This window comes from Pseudoliparis swirei, chromosome 19 (genome assembly GCF_029220125.1).
Source record: "Pseudoliparis swirei isolate HS2019 ecotype Mariana Trench chromosome 19, NWPU_hadal_v1, whole genome shotgun sequence".
Taxonomy (NCBI): domain Eukaryota; kingdom Metazoa; phylum Chordata; class Actinopteri; order Perciformes; family Liparidae; genus Pseudoliparis; species Pseudoliparis swirei.
Window position 1 is genome coordinate 4,924,851 of NC_079406.1, and position 25,720 is coordinate 4,950,570.

A 25,720-nucleotide genomic window follows, 5' to 3' on the forward strand; every position below is an offset into this window, starting at 1 on the left:
AAACAAACAAGTTAGACCAGCATATCACAGACAGTCAGTGTTGCCAGGTCCGCGGTTTTCCCGCGGAATTGGGCTACTTTTGAAGTGTTGCCGCGGGTTGAATTTTGTGTCCGCTGGTTCGGGTAGACCTATTTTGCATGCAAATTACATGAATATCTTGAAATAATAATCCATATTGTAACGTCTCGGACGTTATGGACTGATGACACGGAGACGGGACGACGTTATGACTCCTTCTTTATTGTGCATCCACCGACAGCGTGCTTCTCTCAGCTCAGCAGCTCCAACGTCAACATCCACAGTTTCCGTCAACCAACCTTAACTTCCCTTTTTCCAACAGGTTAACCCCGCCTCCCCTCTACTCCGCCAATCACAGGCACGCCCCCTCGACCAGCACGCACGGTGCCACACTGATTGACAGCCACTTCACAGGGTCGCTACAATATTTTAAATTAAATAATTTATTAAAACCCAAATCCTACCAAACTGACTCCAGATCAGCACGTACACGCCGACACATCCGCGCGCACAGGACTCTCACTAGCACCCCCCCTCCCCCCCGTCGACAACGCTCGCCGTGGGTCACTTTCCTATCTCATCATGAAGGAGTTATGCTTACGACACCAACATGGTTAGCAGCGGTACTGGACATGGACTTTAAAAGCAGTGTATATGGTTTGGCACGGGCATATTTTGAGTTCTGATATTGGGCTGGTATTTGGGCTGGTTTTGATTGGCCATTGGGCTGGTTTTGTCACACAGACCTGGCAACCCTGCAGACAGTGACCAGCTATCAAGTCACTTCTTGTCAGTGCCTTCGATCTCCGCGACCTTGTCCGTCACCATGGAAACATTGTCACGTGACATCTAAGCGCTTTGGTGCTAGTGACGTCACGGAGCCCCGAACCAGAGTCTGTAAGTAGAAGTGATTTCCAGCAAAGCAGCAGGGATTTGTGAATCTCACAGGAGCGGTGGGCGATAGGCGGTTCAGAATCGCCGACACGGGAGGAGCGATTCATCGGCGAGTATGATTCTGAATCGCCGACCTCCCCAACGGGATGGGACGGTTTGGCGAGAATCACCTCGTGTGATTACTCCTACACCCCATCCCGGGGTGGGTTTGGTTCTGTGCGATTCACAAATGGGGCCCTTATTTAACCCCTTAGTTTAGTTTATTTTATTTTATTTTAGTTTATTTTAGTTTAATTTAGTTTATTTCGATCAGCAAGGGTGCAAGTGACTTTTTTTCGTCCCGATGTGCGCGCAGATCGGAGTAGTGTTAACACGACACGTAGAGACAAAATGACATGCTGCTGGTTCGAGACGACCAACAACAGACGTATTAGAAGCTCATTCTGCGCATGCGTTAAATGCGGTAAAAAAAATTAACTAATTAATCCTGTAATTTAATCATAACGCGTTAACGCGTTATTTTTCACAGCACTAATATATATATATATATCACACAGCTCTGCACCAATCAGATTCCTCAACATTTTCCATCCTTTACTTAAATCATTTAGCTCAGGGCGGATTGCACAATCTGTTTCCATCACTCTCCACAGACAAACAGCAGGGACCGCAACAACAAGAAGCGAGACCCCCCCCCCCCCCCCATGACAGATTAACACCTAAATCACGGTTTTCCAAGACGGAGATGGAAGCGAGCCAATGGGAGCGGTTAAAGGGGAGCGGCGTGGAATGACGGCGTACGCTGGGTTAACAACGCTGCGTTTCTTATGCGTGTGTGTGAAGTGTGTGTGTGTGTGTGTGTGCTTTGGTGGCAATATGCCGAGTGTGACGTTGTAAAAGGTTATTTTGATTTGCACGTGTACACAAAAGAAGTCTTATGTTTTGAATTAATACATACAGAAAGATAAATGATAAATAGGGAATATTATGAAGAATATTAAGATGAATGTATTGTAAAGCATAAGAGGAAGACACTGTTTTTATTATTAGAACTGTATGTAATGATTTATGTAACAATTAGCTGTATGATGCATGGGAATGAATGTTAGTTTATTGTTGAAGAGGTGATAGATAAACAAATGTATACCGGTTGAAGTCCGAGACCTTACCTTTATTCTGAAGGCAACATAATAAGTTTTATTCTGAAGGAACTTCCTGTCCAAATGACCAGAGGTGTGACGTTTGACCCCGCCATCTTGAGAAATTGGCGTTAAGCCAACCAAAGTATCGTTTAAACTGACGAATGACTAACTTTTGAGGTGTTGGGAGTGACTGCCGACTAAAGAAAGAGGAAGTCGTGATGGGGAGAATCGTTCTTTTCGGATTGAGCTGGCTGAACAGAAACTAACACACGGACGATGTTCGACTGTGAACGATAATTGTCTATCAACTTTTGCCATCGATGACGGCCAACATCGCTGCGACGACGCGTTCCTGTAGGTACATGCTGCACAACATCAGGAGAATACGTCCTCTTCTTACTCAGAAGGCGGCGCAGGTTCTGATCCAGGCTCTGGTCATTTCACGCCCGACTGCAACTCCTCCTGGCTGGTCTACCTGCTAAGGCCATCCGACCCCTGCAGCTCATCCAGAATGCAGCAGCTCGACTGGTCTTCAGCCTCCCGAAATTCACCCACACCACTCCGCCTCCGCCTTCCACTGGTTACCGTGGCTGCTCGCATCCGCTTCAAAACACTGGTCCTGGCGCATCGCGTTTCCACGGATCGGGCCCCGCTCCATCCGGGATATGGTCACACCCCGCACCCCACGTCCGCCGGCAACAGCCAATCGACTTGTGCCTCCTGCACCTCGAGCTAATCACCAGACTGTTTGCTGTCCTGGCTCCTCAGTGGTGGAAAGAACAGGCTCCCCACTGACATCAGGACAGCAGAAAGTCTCTACATCTTCCGTCGGAGACTGAAAACACACCTTTTCCGACTATATCTGGATTAAAACACAGATTAGCACTTCAGTGGCACTTAGATAGCACTTACTTATGGTACTTTTGTAGTTCGACTATGTTGAGGAAATGTTACTTCCTGTATTCTTGTTGTTCTTAGTTTGTACTCTAGGTTGAAATGCACTTATTGTAAGTCGCTTTGGATAAAAGCGTCTGCTAAATGACATGTAATGTAATGTAATGTATTGTTAAACTTTATTGAATCCTGATTTCCCTTGAACCCGAGACGTTCTGGCAGACCAGCTTTCTGAAAGCGTCAGTGGAAAAGGGAGCGCACAAGGTCACAGCAACCTCCAGAACAATAACAAAATAAAAAGGCCACACAGGTTGTAATAACGGTGTTCAGCTGCGTCTCCCAGCAGAAGCACATCCATCACAAGCAAGAGTGCTTTTTGTGTGGATTTGAGAACGACATCCTTGAAACATAAAAAGTATTTCAAGAGAGAGTTCCACTCTCAGATTAATAAGACACAGGCAAGCCCATTAAACATTCATTAAAGCAGATGCAGTAATACCTTATCCCCCAATGTACTTATTCATTAATGGATCAAAGTATATCTACAGTCAGGTGCATGGAAACGACTGCCTAAAAATACATCCGATGCAGCATTACTCAAACACATTGATTCTCTCTGGTGTTGCTTTCATAATAAACACATTCTCCTGATGATCAGGGTAGCAAAGGGTAGGAACCTGTCTGGAAACCTTTCAAAGGGTTGAAGACATTTTGCACTATTTAGAATATACAAATCTTACCTTTTATTAGTTATTTATTCAACTTATATTTGGGCAGCCCACATTATTGGCAACACCACGAAACCACTGAGTGACCTAAGGTTTTCAGATTCAATAGTATCATCTAAACTCCTTTTGTCTGCGTGTGATCTTCTCACTAGTTTGAGGTGGGCGGGGTCAGGTGAGAAATAAATATGCTGAGTATATTTAATTTTAGCATACATAAAGCCTTACTAACCATACGTATACTTAAAGTGTGTTATTTTGGAACAACTAATTTTGTACTTAATATATTTAAGTTGTGATTAAATAGTATTCAAGTACCATTTGTGTACTAATTATATATTTGTTGTGCGAAATTGGTACTTAAAGTATACTTAGTACAATTTAAGTACATGACTGTATGTGCTAATATTCATGCCGATAGTTCCCTTAAATTATAATTGTATTTTAAGTATATTTGAAATTTGTATTTTACAATATATTATTATCACATTATTAATATATTTATAGTGTGCTAATAGTATATCAACGGTATACTTTTGGTCTACTAGAATCAAATTCTAAATATATTAATATCGTGATTATAGTATAGCAAGAGTATACTTTTCATATACTATAATCACATTATAAATATAATAGTGTGCTAATAATATAGCAAAAGTATATATTTGCTATACTATAATCACATTATAAATATAATAATAGTGTGCTAATAATATAGCAAAAGTGTACTTTTGCTATACTATAATCACATTATAAATATAATAATGGTGTGCTAATAATATAGCAAAAGTATACATTTGCTATACTATAATTACATTATAAATATAATAATAGTGTGCTAATAATATAGCAAAAGTATACATTTGCTATACTATAATCACATTATAAATATTATAATAGTGTGCTAAAAATATAGCAAAAGTGTACTTTTGCTATCCTATAATCACATTATAAATATAATAATGGTGCTAATGATATGATAAAGAGGGGATGTCACGTTTCCCAATTCCCTTTCTGATCAAACCACACTCACATGTTGATGAAGCAGATGAGCTAAAGTATTAACTTCCACATATATAACCAGAACCACAAGATGTTTATTCAAACCGTGACATTCGATTGTTTCTCATTCAGTCACAAATATTGAATTTCATTGAGGTGAAATTTCAGGTTAAAAATGAGCCTCCGGAGGGTTTAAAGCCTCGGGGGATCTCGGGGAATCCTCATTTGCTTGGTGAGAAAACGACCCGCCAAATCAATCTGATCCAGTTTTCTGCATTTTGGAACGTTATTAGCAGCAGAAGACAGAAAACTGAAGCTTGACGAGCTGCGGTGCAGAGAGGGGCTGCCTGGATTTCACGTTACCTTGGAAACAAGCGCCGGTTCTCCAGCAAGTGAATACGAAAAAAAGGTAAGACTTCGTCCAATCACCCTCAACATGTTTGGTGTATCCTCTTCATCAATCACCTGCGTTGGGCTAACACTCACAGTGTAAAACAGCCAAAACCAGTCATGTACTGCCAGAGGAGAAGCAGATGCCTAAAGACGAGGAGGGTCCGGCCCACTTTGTCCGGACCGTGGTTATTTCTGATGGATAAATCTGGGCAACTATTATAATGCCACTGGGACAAAGTAGCAGACTTTGAAACAACGGCCACCGACAAAGACTAATTACACGACAAAACATAAGGTCAATATAGAAGTACTTCTGCAATCTCACAAAAAAACATTTAAATGTCCCTCCTTCAAACTTTAGATTCAGATTCAACAGTGAAAATGTTACAATTTCCTGTTCATTACTATCATGGGCATCTGACACTTTCATATATGTTTTTTCATGCTTGATGACATTCAAAGTTACTTACTCCATTTTATTTTCAATTGGGGCTTAAATTATGCATTTTAACTCGCATTTTCAATTAGAATTACTTTTTAAAATATGGTCAACCATGAAGCGGATTTGCCTTTTCCATTTACAATTTAATGTCGTCAGAGAATGGCCATGGGAAATGAAAATACTATTTCAATTAAATGTAGTCTACACTTCCATAGATCAATAGCAGCTCCACTGACGGTGTGTGTGTGTGTGTGTGTGTGTGTGTGTTGGTCTTTATGTCTGTTCAGCTTTATGCTTCATATTGAAATCAGCCTTTTTTTAAAACAGTCGTATGATTTGAAAAGATTAAGTACACAAAAAAGCACTTTAATGAACAATTAAAGTCAATGGAGAATAATGATTTGTTAAAAGTTGCCACCGATGTGTTGCACCAACACAGCATTGCCTTTGGAGAAGGGTTATAACATGTTTACCTCTTGGGTAATATAACGGAATTCTGTGTGTGTGTGTGTGTGAGACAGGGGTTTCACAGGTGTTTCGAGACAAGTTTGAATACATTTCCATTTTTAAAGCGGATCGGTATGCATGAATATTTTTACATTTGGAAACAACCCCTTCCTAGATTAGGCAAAAAACATAATAAAATGGGTCATGTTTTGTGCAGGTGTGAAGCCCATTCAAACACACACACGCACACACACACACACACACACTCACACAGGGATGAAAACAAACATTGTTAATGCTTCTGGTGGCATCATGTTTGGTGGTAAATGTGTCATAAATGTAAAAAAAAAAAGAACAGAGCCTGAAAGAAACTGTGATGCATAGAGGCTTCGACAGGCTCCGCCCCCGGCCGGCCGCTTGGAGGCCCGGCTACTTCCCGTTAGGACATTGACAATATGATTTGCTTCATCCTGTTCTCCCCTTTATATATCAGCTTTTTATTGTTGTGCTCGGGTCATAAATCGGTGATCTCTCACTGTCGAGTAAGATGAAAAAAATGCAGAGTACGTTTTCCCCGTCAGTCGTCTATTTTTAGGTTAATTTCGAAAATGATGCCAGAAGGAATGGTGTGTGTGTGTGTGTGTGTGTGTGTGTGTGTGTGAGAGAGAGGGAGAAATGGAAGGAGACAATCTGTATCCACACGGACATTAATCCACCCTGAACAGTTTAAAGTGAGCAGCGTCGGCGGTTCTCAACCACATTATACATTCTGAAAGATGCAACAGTGCAATTAGGCAGTTGGCACAAAGGGGAAGCGAGAAGGGACCCGGGGAGTAGCCGGAGGGGAGGGGGGGAGGGGAGGGGGAGAGGGGAGGTTTACTCCTATAAAACACAATCACCCAGGAAGGCCGGACTTAAAATATAAAAACAAGTCACTGTCAAAAAGTCATTTTTTAAAATTACATTATGGTGTGATGGAAGTTAAATACCGCATTGAACTTTTTTTTTTTCTTACAATCTTTGCTTTTTTTCTGACAATCTAAAAATAACTCTACGTTTGACAATATGGTCGTTCAAAAACACCAAAATCAAAAGAAACAGACCCGAGGGAAATTTTGACCATCATCCGATTCCAGCGGCTCAGCCAGCCACACTAAACCAAACAAACTCGAGTAGAATTAAACAAATATGACATCTCCTCGCCAGGCAATCAAAACACAGCACCTGAGATCTCTCAAGACCGGAGACGACGGTTTCGTCCGAGCTCCAAATAAAAAGAACTCCGAGTCTAAAATACATCCGTGAGGCGGCGCGCCGTAACGATCAACCTGCGGAGGTCTGAGAGGAAGGAGCTGAAGGAGCTGGGTCAACGTCAACCGTGTCAATCACACAGTTGGTCAGAAGGAGCCGGGGTCCCCGCGAGGCTGCAGTCAGCTGTCTGTGGGTGGGTGAGGGTGAGAGGTCGAGCTTTTAATTAGGTGAGCAAGTAAGAGAGACTGCCAAGGAGAACAGGAGAGGTCGGGGGAGGGCAGGTACTGTTGGTAGATGAAGGGAGGTCAGGGGAAATAAGACAGGGGAACCGTGTGCAGCCCGGCACACTCATTATCTTCTGACGGGGGTTAGTAGAAGGAGATAACTTTGTGCCAAGCCACAGTCTGCAGAATTAAAAATTAGATGAAAGGATTCAGTGTGAAAGGATTCAGTGTAATGAGGCAGCAGTCTTCAGGGATAATGATGTCTTTTACTTTTAAAGGCTTCCATTAAACATTATTTTTCATTTAGTTTCAGGTTTGAGGTCGAGGACACACGGATTGCGTAGGTGCTAGTGTTCTGCTTGATTAAGGTGTGCGGCGCCGGGAGAGGAGATGCTGATCCTCAGGTGTGCTACACGGGATTTAGGGCAGCCGCAGGTTTAATAAATCCAAACTCTTCTCACGAGTTTTCTTTTAATGACGCCAGGAGGAACTCGAGAGCAATCTACACCCGAAAAGCTGGAAAAGCACCCGCCGCATCATTAACATGTTCATCAACCAGATAAATAGATTAAAAGTAAAACACACAAAGGGGAACGTTCAGCAGGAGCAAAATATCAAACAGGGCAGGAACATCATCAGGCAACAGAACTGACAGTGAGCTCATCAAATATCATGGAGACAAATAGTGAGTCAAATTTCTCAGTGTTCATTTAGCTTCTTGGGGCGAACTCTGATCTCCAAATCTGTCAAAGAACTGCTGGATTTAATCTGATTTTCCTGTTGTTACATAAACAAGCCATGCTGGCGGCTCTGTGAAGCTGCCCAGCGGTGCTACATGCTAACGTCGGGTGCTAACGTGACATTGGTATTATTATTATCTTTATTTAAAAGGGACCATGTACGGTTAAAACATAAATGTCAGCATTCGATGCTCTGAGTATAGCTTCAGCTAATTAGCATCTGTAGTCCCGTGACAGACCGTACAACATAAAACATAAAACAATAACAAATAGTATATTTGTTAACAGTAGGATAAATACACATAATGCAAATTTACAGTACATCATTTTAATTTTAAGAAGAACATACCAATCAAAAGTAAGTATTAAAAACCATTAAGAGTAAGTAATACACACCATTAAAAGCAAGTAATAAAAACCATTAAAGGTAAGTAATACACACTGTTAAAAGTGAGTAATAAAAACCATTAAGAGTAAGTAATAAAAGCCATAATGATTTTGCTCAATGAGTTCAGCGCTGACCAGCTTTCAACTGATTTTTTAGACTATTTTTAAAGTGCTGATCGAGCTGCAGCTCTGAGCGACGCAGCTGATGGGAATGTCGTTCGTTTCGCAGGTAATTGTAAACTTGGGTATTGTAAGTTAAGAGGTTGACGGCATCCATTCATGTTACGTTACATTTCATTTTGCTAACGCTTTACAATCAGACACCGTAGACACGGCTACAGGGAGCAATTCAGGGTTAAGTGACTTGCTCAAGGGCACGTGGACTAGGGCGGGGATTGAAGGACGGACGTGCTAACCACTGACCCACCGTCGCCCATTAACCATGGAGGTGTGAACTCCATGGCAATCCATGCAAGTATTGTTGAAATAGTCCAATTCCACAAATGTGAACCTTCTGGTGATAAATTAAAAGACAAGATGGATCTTTGAGCAGCAACTTGGAAATATGACGTGTGCGTAGCTTCAACTCTGCTGCTTCTTGCAACAATAAATTGCCTGAATGATGATTTTACACGTAGTGTCGAGTCGAGTCTTTCTAACATAACTTGCTTTTACCAAAGTCACAACAATTAGGGACCATGAATGTCAACAGAATTCTGTTTGCGATCTGTCCAAGAAACATTATGACAGTAAAAAAGTGCAAACTTTGAGATGCTAAAGGAAAAAGTCTGTGGGTCAGAAAAGCAATAAGAACCCATCTTCTGCGGATGATGAATGTCTCGACAAAATGTTATGGCAATGCGACCAATAGCTGCCCGCGATACTTCACCAAAGTGGTGGACGGACCAACTGACCCACGTTGTCAATTCTAAAGCCGCCGGTTAAAACCACATATAAGTTCTGCAAGACCTCCAAAAATCATGTTTAAAAAGTTGTAAAAAAGTTGCTTTTCCGTGCCAACATTTCAGATTTTAAAACAATAGCTTTTCTCACAACCACATGCACATCCTGAGGCTCCCCAAGGAGCGGCTACATATTTCCAAACCCAACAACGAGCAGTGGATGCTTTTGTATTTCAGTCATGGAAGCTAAACAAATAAATAAAAAATGTTCACGCCAAATGAAAAGCAAATTTGCAGAACTACTATTACAATATGATGCATGTTGATGGATTGCCTCTTCACTATCCCCGTTCAGTCTGAATACCAATTATCTAGCTTACTCCTCTGTGTCGGGAAAATTAGACTTTTGTTTTCATCACTGAAGGAGGGGGGGGGACTGAGACCTGTGTTGGAGAAAAGAACTGTCGAAACTACAGATTGTGCGACTCAGCTCTCAGTGTAATTAATTTAATTTGAGACGCCATCAGACTTTCTTGTTTTTCTTTAGGTCTCGTGGGGATTTACTGGAGTTAGATAAAAATGTATAACAAATTAAGTTAAATGAAAAAAGTACAGCAGTTTGTCACCACAGATCCAAACATAGACTAATGTTTGTCTGTTTTTATGGGAGGGGGCGGGGGGGTATGTGCTACATAATTATATACAAAGTATAAATCATCTGAAAGCTGTGATCCTGAAGAGGAATGGAGCTGCAGTGTCAAGTGATACATCTGTAATGACATCGTGTTTTGGTGAGCCGCCTATTAAAATGTTGAACCACATTATGATGGAAGTTGTTGCCGCAATTTTGGGGTTGTTCAGATTTGTTAAGGGGTTGCTCAGATTTGTTAACACAGATTCGGTGCAACATTTAACCAAATTTGACTATCTTGAATATCCTGTATACATTTTTCTTTTCTTTTTAAATAACCCTTTTACATAAATCCCACATTAAGACCTTGAGAAACACCAGAGAACAATCCAATGCTGAAATTTGATATCAAAACCGTTGACAATTCTGCAAGAACTACATTTCAGGCGACTTCTGTCCCTTATTGTCACTATACCGAGGAAGGCAGAACGTCCCCCCCGATGCCCTACGTCTCTCGTTTGTGTTTGTAAAGTTTCACAAGGCCACAACAGGTCATTTTTTAATTCATTACAGGGACCTCAAGTTTCAGGACATGGTCTCAATGCAATGAAATGTCTACAACGGGGCCCAACTTCATCACACTGGGTGAAGGCTGAACCAGCCGTCACAGCAACAGGCCCGAGGGAAGTTACCGGCAGTCCACGATCCGGCAGAACAGACTGCTGCAGCACTAAATGGACTGGTCTGGGGAGGCGGACTCTACCATGTGCAGACAAAGTACAGAGCTAACGCAAAGCCACTGCCAGACTGTGTACAAAGTTTGTTCTCAATACATGAGTGGAAATATGATTCGAGAGATGTTTGTAAATTTACTGTATAAAAGGCTAAAAAGGGGATTAAAAGAAGATGTATTTCTATTGTCGGAGTCCAATCATGGAACAATGTTAAAATGGATGTAAGAACGGTCAACTCATTTTTGGTTTTCAAAATAATTATTTATAAAACAATTTCTGAGGGTTATAAGTGTGATTGAAACATATGTATATGGAAGATGTATGTGGATATATATATATATATTTATATTAGGGCTGTGAAACGATTAAAAATTTTAATCGGATTAATCACAGGTTTTTGTGGATTAATCATGATTAATCACATATTACCGATATTCTCGGTATATTTTGTGAGAACATAGAGATTTATGACAAAAGACGGATATATACATTTATACATTCTTCTATACAATGGTGCTGCAACTCAGCAGTTATTTAGCAGTTTTCTTCCATATGGAACATTAATACATCTTCATCCTAAACAGAATGTTTAACCCTCCTGTTACCTTTCGGGTCAATTTGACCCCATTCAATGTTTAATGTCGGTGTTCTTTGGGGTCAATTTGACCCCAGGCTGTATTTCACTGTGTCAAACATATCAGAAATATCAACTTTTTTATTTATTTAAAGGGCTATTTAGGTAGTCAACAAACAAACATAAAGTACCTCACACTTAAACTTGGGAAGCAATATTAATTCTAATAATTTTCTGTAGGTTTTAATTGCTGGGGTCAAATTGACCCAGAGGGTAAAATATGTTCGTAAATGTAAAGGTAACAGGAGGGTTAAACAGAGCATTTTTCTCTTGTTTGTCAACCATTAACTCCACTATGATACAATCTAAAGGTGGACAGATTGACAAGTGACTTTTTTTGCTCGGTCCCGATGCGCGCACGGAGCTCTGTGGCGCGCCAGACGGAGATCGATAAGTGTTAACGCAACGCGAAGAGACAGAAATGACATGCTGCTGTGGAGATACGATCAACAACAGACGTTTAGTTTAATAAAAGAACAAAGACGTGCTTTAGAGAACATGTCAGGGGGCGGGCCAATCTTTTAATGTCATGCGATCTACCGACACTACGCCGCGATCGACTGGCAGGTCGCGATCGACGTGTTGAGACCCTGATCTACAGGAAGTAAAAGTCGTAACAAGGTTTCCGGAGGTGAACCTGCGGAAGGATCATTACCGATGAACAGCACGACCGTCTGCATGAGAGCGGACAGAGTTCAGATTGAAGTGGTGTATTGGAAGCTCATTTTGCAAGTGACTTTTTTTTCGTCCCGACGACCAACAACAGACGGATTGGAAGCTCATTCTGCGCATGCGTTAAATGCGTTAAAAAAACAACTAGTTAAACCTGTAATTGGATTAACTGAGTTAACGCGTTATTTTTCACAGCACTAATTTATATATATGTATGTATGTATATATATATATCTTATTTTTTATTTTCTTTATTATATTATAGGAATATATAAGCATTTTTTGCTTCTACCTATACCTTTTCAGTCTTTCTTTTTTGAATATTATATAGAATAATATTGTATTGTATTGCAATGATTGACTGAATAAAATACACAATATCAATGTTCCCACAGCCAGAGGGGTGCCTTCAAAATCAGTCTATATATACCACTAAGGACAGAGGACTCGTCTCCCCTTCAATTATGATGGACTCACCCATCCCTTATGCATCCTGCATTCTGACGACGGATTGGGAGTGGCTCTTGACCCATGGAGCCCTCACCATCTTGTATTTTGTCATTTAAGTTCTAGCTGAATACATTGTCGTTGACTATGACTCAACTTATTTATGTATGCTTATTTTGCACTTTGTCCTGATTTTATTCCACATCTTACATCTGTGTGTATATCATCGGGTGAATAAAATCCATATGATTTTTTCCACCTTTACATGCTCTCCCAGTTCCATGTGTACCCCGGTCCTTCGCACGCATGAACACGATGCTGACAACTTTCCAGTCCAACCCCAACGCAGAACTTCCTGCACTGTGACTCGAGAGGGGGGGGGGGGGAGTCTACATCAAAGAGTCACAAAAACTTACTTGGATGTCGTCTGACCCGAGTGTTGCCAGGGAAACAACACATAGCCGACAGCTGCCCGGTAGCTGTAGACGCCCAGGAGCCCGAGGGCGAGGGCGACCTTGGAGACCCACGAGCACCGTCTTTGAACCAGCAGGTAGATGAGAACCAGGCAGAAGGCAGCCAGCAGGGAGAGCAGCGTCCTGTGTTCGGAGCTAGACGGGCACCGCAGAGAGAGACGGGCGGTCAACGCGGTGAAGAAAACGTGATGAAGGGGAAATTATGAATGAATTTAGTTTAAGGACACATTTTATTTCAACATTTCCCTGATTTCACTATGAATTATAATGAAGGAAAAGGAATTCAACCAATCAAAAACCAAATAATCAAACCTTCAAGTCGACTATTTAAAAGCAACAGAGATCAATTGGATGAGATGAAACACCCTAAATCCATTGTTCACTGGATTTAAGGATATCTAGTTTAAATTACACAGACGATTAATAAGACCACCAAGGACGCATCAAAATGGAATAGAAGCAGTTTTTTTTTGCCGTTTTGATGGGAGAGAAAGTTGGGTACTTTTGAGACAGGAAGAGGTGCAACGCCACCTCGATCTCATTATCCAAGCAGCAGGAAGAAAGGCCAACGCTGGACAGGCATAAGGTCAGAATCCACATCTCTATCCCACACCGTGATGCATGTTAAAGAACTAAACCATAATCCCTTGGCCCCGTGCCGTTGACAGAATATTAATGGCTCAGTTTTAGTGAGAAATTGCCACTTTTTTCTCTAGACTGAACAATCACAGCACCGATTTTTACCCCGTCTTGAATCTTTAAGAAAGAAAAAAAATAACTAAGTGGAGGATCCTGTCAAGCCTGTCAGGCGGAAAGAAAAAAACCACCTAAAAAACGGTTTCGGTGTCAGGAGAAAAAGACTTAAGACGCCTCGTTCGTGTTCTAAATGTGATATAATGGCTTTTACATTCCACAGGGGTAGGCTGTAGACATTGATTTGTAGGTGGAGAGACAAATGGAGAGATCGTCGCTGTTTTGTGTTCTCGACTAGCGAGGCTGTTGTCTTCGGACAATTTGGCATCGCAGCCTTTTTGCGAGAGAACCGTTTTCACTTTAATTCTGCAGGACTAAAACATCAGAGAGAAGACGAGTCGCCCTCCACTCGAGCTGTGCTGTTCACACATATCATATGCATAACAAAGTGCTCATATTCCTCAGCTCCGCAAGCAGCCCTATGTTCAATAAAGTCTTTAATAAAGTGTTGGAACTAACAACCTGCTGATGATTCCCATCTTCTTCCAGCCTCACCAGCAGAGGAGTAACAAGAGAAAAAAGACCTTCTGTTTACCGGAAGGAATTTATGCACCGTATTTACCAGACTTTGTAATCGAATAAACTTCTATAGGTATCGCCACTTTGTCTATGCAGACCTTTTGTGTTGTTAAATAGGGAACTCTGAAGCTAAAGAGAACGACGTAGCACTCCGTCTCTTTGCTATTCATAGAGTGGTGCTTCTTCTCTCGGAGAAAACTCTTAGGAATCATAATGTTGCCAAGAGTAATTATGTATCAGCCTGGGAAGCTGCTGCATGTTAACACTCTGCTTTGAAAAGATAAAAAAAATGACAAGTGTCATGACGAGCGAGATGAGTCACCTGCGAAATGTGTGAGAAAAAAAGAAAGAAAAAACCCCCAGCCTTTTGAAAAATAGCATTTCAAAATGAAATATTACCATAATTAAATGTAGAAAATTATAATTTGTTCTGTATTTATTCATATTAGATAAGCGGTGAACCCAACCTGTTAAGCCAATGTCCCACGTCGGGAAGATGAGCCCACTGCACGCCGGTCTGGTTGAGGGAGCGCAGCAGCCGGCAGCAGACCAGCGTGAAAGGGGGCGTGGCCAACGCCAGCCACTTCTCCGAGCGCGCCACCTCGGCCTCGGGGTGGCGGCGGTCTTTGGACGGGAGGATGGGCTCCTCGTCGTCTCCGTGGCCCCTCCTCTGCTCCCGGAAGTACTTGCGGCACACGTCTTGGAAGATGGCGAGGCAGAGGGTGTTGAGCAGGAAGTACCACGTTTGGTGCTCCTCCTCCACGAAGCTGCTCGCCGCCAAGCTGAGGGTGTGTCCGACTGTGCCGGCCAGCAGCAACGCGTCGAGCTCCGACAGGGACCACTCGCCGCCGCCGCTCCTCGATGGAGACTACGAAAGACAACAGAGAGATGGAGTGCAAACAGCATTTATATGTTCCTTCTGACCAATAAATCATTATTTTTCTCTTGTTTGTTCATCGGTTTTTCAGTTGGGTATCTTTTTTTAATTATTATTGAAAGTAGGCATTAATTAGACATTTACAGATGTCTGTCAAATAATTGACGTTGCATGTGCAGATTTTTAGATGACGCTCATTTCAGTGATACATATTTATAGCAAGAAGTGTAAAATCAGAATCAGAATCAGAAACAGTTTTATTGCCAGGAATGTTTACACAAACGAGGATTTTTTTTTGGCGGAAGGTGCAACATTTGGACATGACAAACAAACAACAATCAACACGACAGAAAGACAACAAATAATGTGATAGCATAGGATAAGCAACAATAAAGAGACAGGATGAAACAAAAATAAAGTAATGTTTAGCTAGGTTGGGTATCTTGGAAGTAAAACAAAACAATAAAAAGGTATTGAGCCTTGGGACAGCAGACACACTTTTGCTAGAGATCCATATCTGGACTCTCCACAAGTGGAATCTCCACAAGCGATATATATTATATATATATATATATACACGGTTCTTTGGAATAATTTTATGTATATATATATATATTTATATACACGGTTCTTTGGATTTTTGTTAAAAATATATATATATATATACACGGTTCTTTGGAATAATTTTATATATATATATATATATTTATATACACGGTTCTTTGGAATAATTTTGTTAAGCAATCATAGGTTAGAGCACTTATAAGCTAGATAGCTTCATTCTTAACCCTTTCGGTCAGCCACAGGTATCCGTCTTCTTTTGTTTATGACTGATGGTTGTATATTTTGCTGATCGAAATAAAAATAAATTCAAACTCAATGATTGAGACTTACCTGACCCCATAACCACCCACGCCTGACCACGCCTGACTCCCATTGGTGAGTGAATGTGACCGAACGATGACGAATGACGCTAAAGCACTCGGAGTGGTCAGAAGACGACAGAGGTGCGGTACAAAAACAAATCTATTTACCACGACTGCTCACTCAACCTTGTATCCCCTCTGTGCTGTGGATCCACCCGCAGTTAGAATTGTTCAACTCAAGTGGGATAATCATTTGGACCAAACTACCGCTCGGGTGACTCATACTAATATACTTCAATATAACAATTTAAAAAAACTCATCGAGTGACACTCCTTAAATGACACGTGTGCTTCATAATAAAACTGTTCAATTTGCAACCTCTTAGACCTGCCGCTCTATTATCTCAACCCCCTTCATCTCAAATGTGTCCACTGATGCCTACGGCATACTTCCCACACATTAAAAAAAACTAACAATATCCAGACTTCTGTTTTCCGGACATGTACAGTCCAGGCCAGTAACTGCCAGAGGCCGGGTCGGGGCCCTGCAGGTGGGTTGGAGGAAGATCTTTTTGGGGTTGCCGAATACAAGAGCAGGATTTCTCCTTCATGTCGAAAGCTGCAGCACACCTTCAAGCTTCATGAGGGATTCTCCTAAATGTCCTTATTCTCCTCATCATTTCAGCTTGCTTTAATAATGAATATGAAAGTGTACACTAGAGCCTGTTAACTGCACTTGAATAAGTTTATTTGGTCTCACTTATAAAGTCTTTAACACGTGTACATGTTATAAAGTTGTGATTTATCAGACGTAGACGTCTTAAGCTGGTTTACCTCATCAAGGTAACATGAGGTGATGGGGAAAGGGCAGTAATAAGGGTCATTCAAGTGAAATGTTAGGCACAAACTCACTTTTCTCTCAATTCGCAGATTAGGCCTGTGGTGAATTGAGTCATGATTATTTCTTTTTCCTCCGCATTATAAAAAAGGGGCTTCCAGAATAAGAGTTTGAGATACGGTTATAGAGGACGTTTGAGTGCAGCAGACAGAGACCGTGAGCTGTCGTTCAGAAATTGCGGTGGGTCATCACATTTTCTATAATTGAAGTTCATCCAACGGCATACTTAAATGCAAATAATTTGGTCCAGTGGTTGCCGGACGCCATGCCGCTTAAAGAGAGTTCAAATCGAGTTCAGCAGCAATGTTGGAGCCCAACGATCAGACACAGAACGTGCATCTCAGGGGCGTCTTCAGGCCTATTTTTGTCATTAAATTAAACTATTGTTCTTCTCACATGGAAACATTATTCATAACTCTAACACACTACATACGTGTGTGTGTTCTGAATTGTGTACAAAGTTTGTTCTCAATACATGAGTGTAAATATGATTTGAGAGATGTTTGTAAGTTTACTGTACAAAAGGCTAACAAAAGGATTAAAAGATGTATTTATATTGTATAGTCCAATTATGGAACAACTTTAAAATGGATGTAAGAATGGTCAACTCAGTTGGTTTTAAAAATAATTATTTGTCAAATTTTTTTTGAGGGTTATAAGTGTGATTGAAAAGTATGTATATGGAAGATGTATGTGGAGATATATATATAATTTATTATTTGTCTATATTTTATATACATTTTCTGATTTATTTGATCATATTAATTTAGGATAGGAATATATAAGCAGTTTTGCTTCTACCTATACCTTTTCAGTCTTTCTGTTTTGTACATTATATAGAATAATATTGTTTTGTATTGCAATGAATGACTGAATAAAATACACAACAACAACAATTGTATGTTTTCTCCCCCTTCAAATTACAGTCCAATAGCCTGTATCACGATATAATCGTCGGGGCACTAGGACCTTGGGGAGGCTGCTGCGCGGGCTTTCTTACTCACAATCACCAAGTGACGTGTCTCATACTCTGGCATGCCACTCCCCTTGGGGCTTAGCCCCTCCCCCTTTCTTTGAATCCTACAAACGCCCCTGGTGCATCTTTAGAGCAGCAGATCAGCGCGGTGGGACGGGAGCTTTCACACATTCGCCCGTTTGCTTTACACGACACGCTGCGACATTAAATATTTAGCTCTGGTAGTTGTGTTCCAAAGAAATTTTAAAAAAGGAAAACAGCATCGCTCAACTTCGGCGAATGCAAGATCTCCGGCTTCGAGGTTGCATACATGTTCATACGTTATCCAGGTTGTTCTTTCCAAAAAAAATTTTTTTAATGAAGGTCTGCCAGATTGAATAACCTTTATGCTATGTATTTATCAGGAAATATAGTTCTTCATCCTGCATATATTTCAGGGTTGAGTCTCTGGTTAAACAGGGTCGCCCATTCGTCTGTCAGAATCAGAGTTACTGTTGCATAAAAGTGAATATGATTAATGTCCTGTGTGCAAACAACCTCCTTTGTTTAAAATAAATAAATAAAACAAGTCACAGCCCAAAGGGAGATGTAATATGTTATTTTTCAGCTCCACTGCTTCCTGTTGAGTCTCTCTGTGAAATCTCAAACAACCTTTCCTCATGTTTTCCTTCACTGATTAAATCTGGTTTGCTTCGTTTTAAAGTCGAGGAAAGATAAGCAGAATAGAAGAAGTACAGAAATAGTCATTTATATCATCATTTATACAGATTATTTTCCTATTAATATTCTATTGACACAATTCCACTAGTTTTAAGCTTGCATAGCACGACGTCACAAATAGTCGATTCAATTTCTCCATGATGTATTCGATATATTAGATCTCACATCTGAGAACGTTGATCTCCACCGACTGTTGGACACGTCTGAAACCTGGGTTTGGCTTTTCAAGAAAAAAAATCAAATTTCAGCAGGAAACAGATTTTTAGAAATAATGCTACTATATAAAAACAAATTCAAATAAAATTCACACACTCAACAGGATTGTTGAACAACAAACAAAACAAAACACAATACATTAAACACAAGGAATCATAAAGTGCACTTTGAACTCCGTTACACCAAGACAGGAATGATTCAACCTCCACTGTCAAATGTACATCCAGGCAGGTCACCGTGGCCCTCGGAGTACCGCAAGGATCAATACGTGGCCCCCGCGGCTCTAGAAAAGCAGCATTTTGTGTGTGTTTTTCGATCACGTTTTGGATTCTGATCTTAAATCAGCAGCCACATCTCAAAAAGTTAATCCATACATCCGTTTCAAGCTGGTTCGACTATTTGAGAAGACTTCTCTCAAATCTACTCTAAAGGGCTCGGAGGCAACGATAACTTTCTCCGTAGGAACCTTCGAGAAGGAACTTCTGCTACTGGTCCCAACCAAGAACAGCCCAGAACATATCCACTCAGATACACTAACTATTTTTAATTAATTTTTTACAGACTCTACTTTATTAAATGAGGTACCCTCACCTCTTCGGTTTTTAAAAGTCATTCAACTGGAAGTCTAATCACATTTTGGTTGGGGGCCGATGGGGTTACTGAGTGTGCTTAATCTTCCAGTTGCAGAGAAACTAATCAGGATGCCTCTTATAAAAGGTTTGGATGCCATCATTTGTCACGTCAAAGCAGGCGCAGCACTTTGCACTCTAAATGCAGTGAATATATGTATATATAGAACATATATAACGAGACCTCATCTGGCTTTAGATCATTTCTTGCCTTTTCCGTCCAAATTTTGAAACTTCGTTCGCACAATATTAATCTTCCTAGAAAGTTAACGCGAACGTGCTGTTAAAAGTATTTAAGTACATTTAAAAGGTTGATGAAAAGTGTTCCAAAAAGAAGTGAAACTGGCGAAAAGCGGATTTAATCCCATCTGACTATGTTTCAGAGGACTTCCAGCAGAATTCATCCCCAGTACTAATATAGTGTTTCACTAAAAACGTTCTAATCTCAATATCAAAATGAGTTTGTCAGTCATGACTTAGAGGACACAGTCTAATAATTATATTTCCTCACACGGGTCATTATAGAGATGAAGATCTTGGCCATAAAGATGGGCCATGACTGTAAAGGTGTTATCAAAGATTTTTGGAACAAGATATATTAGCAATACTGACCCATACACTGCTTTCAAAGTCATCAATAATATTTGAAAATCTACTCCAACATCAACTTGCAAGTCAACGTCAGCGAGCTGTCGTAGTTAAAAACATATCTGCAGCAGTAATTGAGGACTAAATTAACACAAGTAACAGATTTTACATTTTACTATCAATAAATATGAACTGATATGAGCATTAAAGATATATAATTATGTGTCAAGTGCACTACTTTGTTCACATAAATTATAAACACACATACATTATACTTAAACACCACTAATTTGATCATTATCATCAAGTCACAAACATCCACTGCTTCCAGCTTCAACGTGAGGTTTGCCATTCGTTCGATTTTTGGGGGGTTCTTTTTATTTTTTTCATATGTTGCTTTCTCTGACCCTTCCCTGTCCATGTGTTCCCTTTCATGCCGTGGTCATCGCCTCATTACAGAGACATGACGGCGTAGTCGAGCACTTTCCAGAACTTGTGGAGGTAATTGCACATTTGACATTGGTTCAGTTAGTTTCTGTCCGACTGTCTCACCTCTCTAGAAAAAGTCTGCTGCTCGATGAGGACGAGCTCTTCTCCAGTCATCGCCCGCCAATTGAGCTATGGGCACCTTTCTTTATTATTATTTTTAACTCAAAGAACAAATATTCCACAGTCTCTCTCAAGGAAACGGAGTCACAGAAGAAGCCCCAGTCGATCTCCTCCTCGTGCTCCAGTGTCAACATTTCGGGAGTTTATTTCTTCGCCCGGCCCAAATGGCCCGAGTGGATTCCTTCGGACTTTTTTTGCCCTCTCAGCACTTTGCAAAGTTCCCAGAAGGCAAATGAGAAGTAACCTTTGCAGATAAATTATAATGAGCAAAGAGGTGCAGCGGTAAAGTGGACTCATCTTTGAGGCCAATTCAAACAAACACTAAAGACTGAGTGCTTCCACCTTCTGAAGACCAGTCCCAGTCTATCTGATTGATCGCCTATTTAGGGGAGTGGTCTCCACGTACCTTTTATTTGTACATTTCAACATGGCTGAGGTGTGTGTGTATACATACAGGACTGTCTCAGAAAATTAGAATATTGTGATAAAGTTCTTTATTTTCTGTAATGCAATTAAAAAAACAAAAATGTCATGCATTCTGGATTCATTACAAATCAACTGAAATATAGCAAGCCTTTTATTCTTTTAATATTGCTGATTATGGCTTACAGCTTAAGAAAACTCTAAAATCCTATCTCATAACATTTTAATATTTCCTCAGACCAAGTAAAAAAAAGATTTATAACAGCTGAGTGTTTGTCAAGGCTCAGGAAACCCTTGCAGGTGTTTCGAGTTAATTAGACAATTCAAGTGATTTGTTTAATACCCTACTAGTATACTTTTTCATGATATTCTAATATTTAGAGATAGGATATTTGAGTTTTCTTAAGCTGTAAGCCATAATCAGCAATATTAAAAGAATAAAAGGCTTGCAATATTTCAGTTGATTTGTAATGAATCCAGAATGCATGACATTTTTTTTTTTTAATTGCATTACAGAAAATAAAGAACTTCATCACAATATTCTAATTTTCTGAGACAGTCCTGTATATATATATATGATATATATATATATATATGTATATATTATAATATATAAAAATATTATAATATATATACATATCTATATAGCTAAACAAATTATATACTATAACATATAAATAATATCTATGAATATTGATATATATATCATAATATATAAATATCATATATATATAAATATCATCATGATGATATATTTATTATATATATATATATTATGATATATATCAGAATATATAAATATCATACATATATATATTATGCTATATATCAGAATATATAAATATCATAAATATATATATTATGATATATATAATATATATAAATATCAAATAATTTCCTGTTTAACCATAAACAAAGTCAGACCCTCCTTCTGTCTACAACTAAAGTATCTGTCATCTAGTTCAGAAAGCTGTATAGAGTTTGATAAACAGCTGACATCTTAAAAACAGCTGACATCTTGATGGTCCTCATTGCATCATTACAACAGAAACAGCTGTGAACTTCAGACACGACTGTATTTATTATTACGGTCCAACAAAAGCCTCAAAGAGTTGCATCGGGAAGTCGTTCGCACGCAAGTCACGTACGCAGCGAAGCCAGCCGGAGGACGAAGGAGAACTCCACTTCACCACTTTATGAGGCACAGCGAGCGAAAACTAACGCGGTCTAATGCAGCAGTCCTGCAGCACATCCTCCCCTCACGAGGGCTCTCTCACCTTCTGTTGACTCCACCTCACCATGTTTTTGGAGGATGAAGTTTGAGTTACAGATGAACTGGTGTTTCTGTTCATCAACCTGAACCAAGGGGTGGACAAAATAGTGGAAACACCTGCAGGACTGTTGTATTCGACTGCATTAGTTATACCAGAATGTATACAGAGCATACTCCAAGGTTCCGCAGAAGCCAGAGGAAGAATAGAAAAACGAGTTTGCTTCATGAACTTCTTTCATTGGAATTATCTTGAGACATTTTGAAGTATATCTCGTCTACTGCTGCACTGACTCAATGCTTTGTGTCTATTGCAGTTTTTTCCGACTTAATAATGCAGAAAATAGTGACAGTTTGTCGACATTTCATCTTCCCATCACGCGTCTCTGGTGCGACGGCGCTTTGACAAACAAAAAAGGCGAAACAAAACTTTATATTATATAGAGTGGGGGGGGCATCAAGTAGCTGGAAACACGCAATGATCACAACAGATTCAATTCTGGTGGCCTGGAATAGTTTTTGTTTGATGATGGGGTTGCAAAAGATGCGTTAAAAAAAAAAACAAGACAAAACATGTGTCGTTCGAAATGACGGGCTATGTTCATCAATGCAGTGCGTTTCAGAAATGTGAGCTGGATTTGTAAAACAACGCAAGCTCCTGTGACTTGTGGGACATGGAGTAAACCTGCGGTGATACATCTATGATCCTTTTGTTGCACTGTTGGCATTAACAGATCAACTCAGGAGTTTTTAGAAATGCCGAGTCGGCGTTCCTTCTCTCTAACTCAGTCACTGCAATGAATGGCAAAAAGATTCTCGCACTTTTTTTTTTTATGCGTCATCAAAAAACAAAATTGTTTCAATACAGTCAGTGATATTACTGTGTGCTGTATGCTGTACTTATTACATTCCCCTTTCCCTGTGCACTACTGTAGAGTAATTCAATCATCCATGAAACAGTCAAGCACTATTCAACTAATTATATAATAAAATAAAGGGTGACCAACAGGCTCAAATCTGAAACAATCCTTTACAGCCGGGATTTTGGCGCAAGAAAATCGACTAAAAACTTGTAATCAGCCCTCTGTTTCTCAGTATGACATCATAAGAGCACAAGGTGGGATGTGTGAGAGGTTAGAGTGTAAACTAAATATTATTATAATTTTGACCTCCCCGTCCACGGAAAAAAGCTAAAGATGGCCGATGTAAACTAGAGGCAGACTCATGTCTGCTGTTATATATTTAACTTGCTCTGCATGCTTTTATGTTCCGAGGTTCTGACGTGATGTTTTTAGTCTGTCCATTTTAACAGAGTTCTCCCTTATCTTGTTTGCTTTGTCCGTTTTGAATGTGCGAGTCTACTTGTTGCATGTCTCATTAGTACTTGACAATAAGAGCACTCACTCTTCTCACTCTTATTGTTTGTGCACCCATTGAAAAGCGTAAATATTGTATAACCATTGTGTACGTAATCTTGTGTTTTTAGGTTTCTTTTGTGACTATCTGCCTCTCGGGAATACAGATGAAAAATGACCTCTAGGCTAATAACTCTGGCACATTTACAGAAATATTTGTATTAATGTGCACTGACTGTCAAATCAACCAAAGAAAAAAATGAATATCATAAGTTATTTTTGACGGGCTGAACTGATGAGTGTAAATGTATCGCGTATGGACCCAGTGGGGGAGGGGAAATGCTGGAGCATGCGTAGTTACACACTGCACCTTTAAATAACGGTACGCTCGTGAATGCATCCGTCTCTGGACTGAAAAACATCTTCAGACGCCTCACTTGTCACTTCAATATTCTCCGTTTCACAAGATATCTTCCGTATTGAGCTCAAGCGTGCGCACACCGACGGAGGAATAACGTCTGTTCCAAATCCGCGTGGGGGCGGGTACATTTCGGGCTCACCTTGCCGTGAATCGTCGGCCACGGGGGGAGTCGCCGCGTCGCCATGGAGACCAGGATGCAAAACATGGCCGAGGAGAAGGCGACGGCGGCGAACACGAGGCCCCAGGAGAGGCTGCAGAAGTAGCAGGAGCTCTCGGCGGAGGTGCACACCAAGACGTGCACCGAGGCCAGCAGCAGGCACAGGAGGTAGAAGGGCAGGGAGAGCAGCGCCGACAGGACGGGCAGGTCCACGGACGCCTCGCCGCTGAGGGCCTCGGGCATGGCCAGCAGCAGGACCAGCAGGAGCTGAAGGGAGTGGCAGAAGAAAAAGAAGAACTTATTTTTTGGTTCAACTGATGGAACCACAGAAAACACACAGGATATGGAAACTGTATTTTAGCCGTTAGGAGCAACAACATCTGGAACACATCTTGCCGTAGAGTCAGGGTTCATACACATTTAGACGGAAGGATTTCCAGGACTTTAAACCAAATTTCCATGACCAAACATTTTGTGAAATCTCGGTGTATACATGAAAAAGTGAAATAATTTAGTATTTAAACTAACAATGAGTACTTTTCCATATGTAGCCAAGCGTGGTTACACCTGCACTTCCCTGGTATCGTGGATTATCCCTAATATGCTGTTGCTATGGCCACCAATCTTTTCAGTTAAGGTGCGTTCACTCGTATGACAGCGTATGCCGACTTATATTTTGAGCGTCTTTCATTTAAAAGCATATTAATTATTTCAAACTCAACGTAAATAAACATATCAATATAACACATTTCCATGACATTTTAAATTGCCATGACTATTCCAGGTTTTCCATGACCGTAGGAACCCTGAGAGTACATGTTGTTTCGGAGTATTGATAATTGTTGAAACACTTTCCTGCACCAAAAAAAAAAAAAAAAAACCCTGGAAAGCTTTCAAATGTTTCTTTAGAAAAGATTAGTTTTGTTTCTTCACACCGGTGACTTCCATAGACTAAAAACACAGCAATCTACCAGTCTCCACAGTCCTTAGGAGTTATGACCCCCCCCCCTCCCACACACACACACGCTCTCACCTGGAACACAAACACCATGCCGGCGACCATGGAGTACATGTCGTACTTGCCCAGCTGCCTGCTGAGGGCCGCGCTCATGGCGGCCATGGCCTCCAGGTACTGCTTCAGGACCTTCTTGCCCATGTTGGTGAGAACCTCCGAGGTGTTGCCCTCCAGGAAGAGCTTCATCCAGCTGCCGTGAGCCCTCTCGGCCACGCGGAACTGCTCGAAGCCGGCCTCTGGAACGGGGATGAAGACGTGGGGGAGGGGGAGATGAGGCGGCGGCCATATCAACAGCTATTTTACAAAGTGTGTCTGTTGGTGTGTGAGCATCAACCGGGGATTATGTTTGACATTGACGTGCGCCGCCAGGAACTCA

At 40.7% G+C, this 25,720-nt stretch overlaps 1 protein-coding gene across 1 annotated transcript in view; it reads right to left on the minus strand.

Moving 5' to 3' along the window:
• pigg (phosphatidylinositol glycan anchor biosynthesis class G) overlaps window positions 1–25,720 on the minus strand; it is a 92,597-nt gene that overhangs the window by 35,798 nt on the left and 31,079 nt on the right. Inside the window, exons 7-10 of the mRNA XM_056440264.1 lie at window positions 25,363–25,580; window positions 24,312–24,596; window positions 14,792–15,192; window positions 12,996–13,187 (exon numbers count right to left, since the gene is read on the minus strand). Coding sequence (XP_056296239.1) covers window positions 12,996–13,187; window positions 14,792–15,192; window positions 24,312–24,596; window positions 25,363–25,580 — 1,096 coding nt within the window. The remainder of the gene's footprint in view (window positions 1–12,995; window positions 13,188–14,791; window positions 15,193–24,311; window positions 24,597–25,362; window positions 25,581–25,720) is intronic.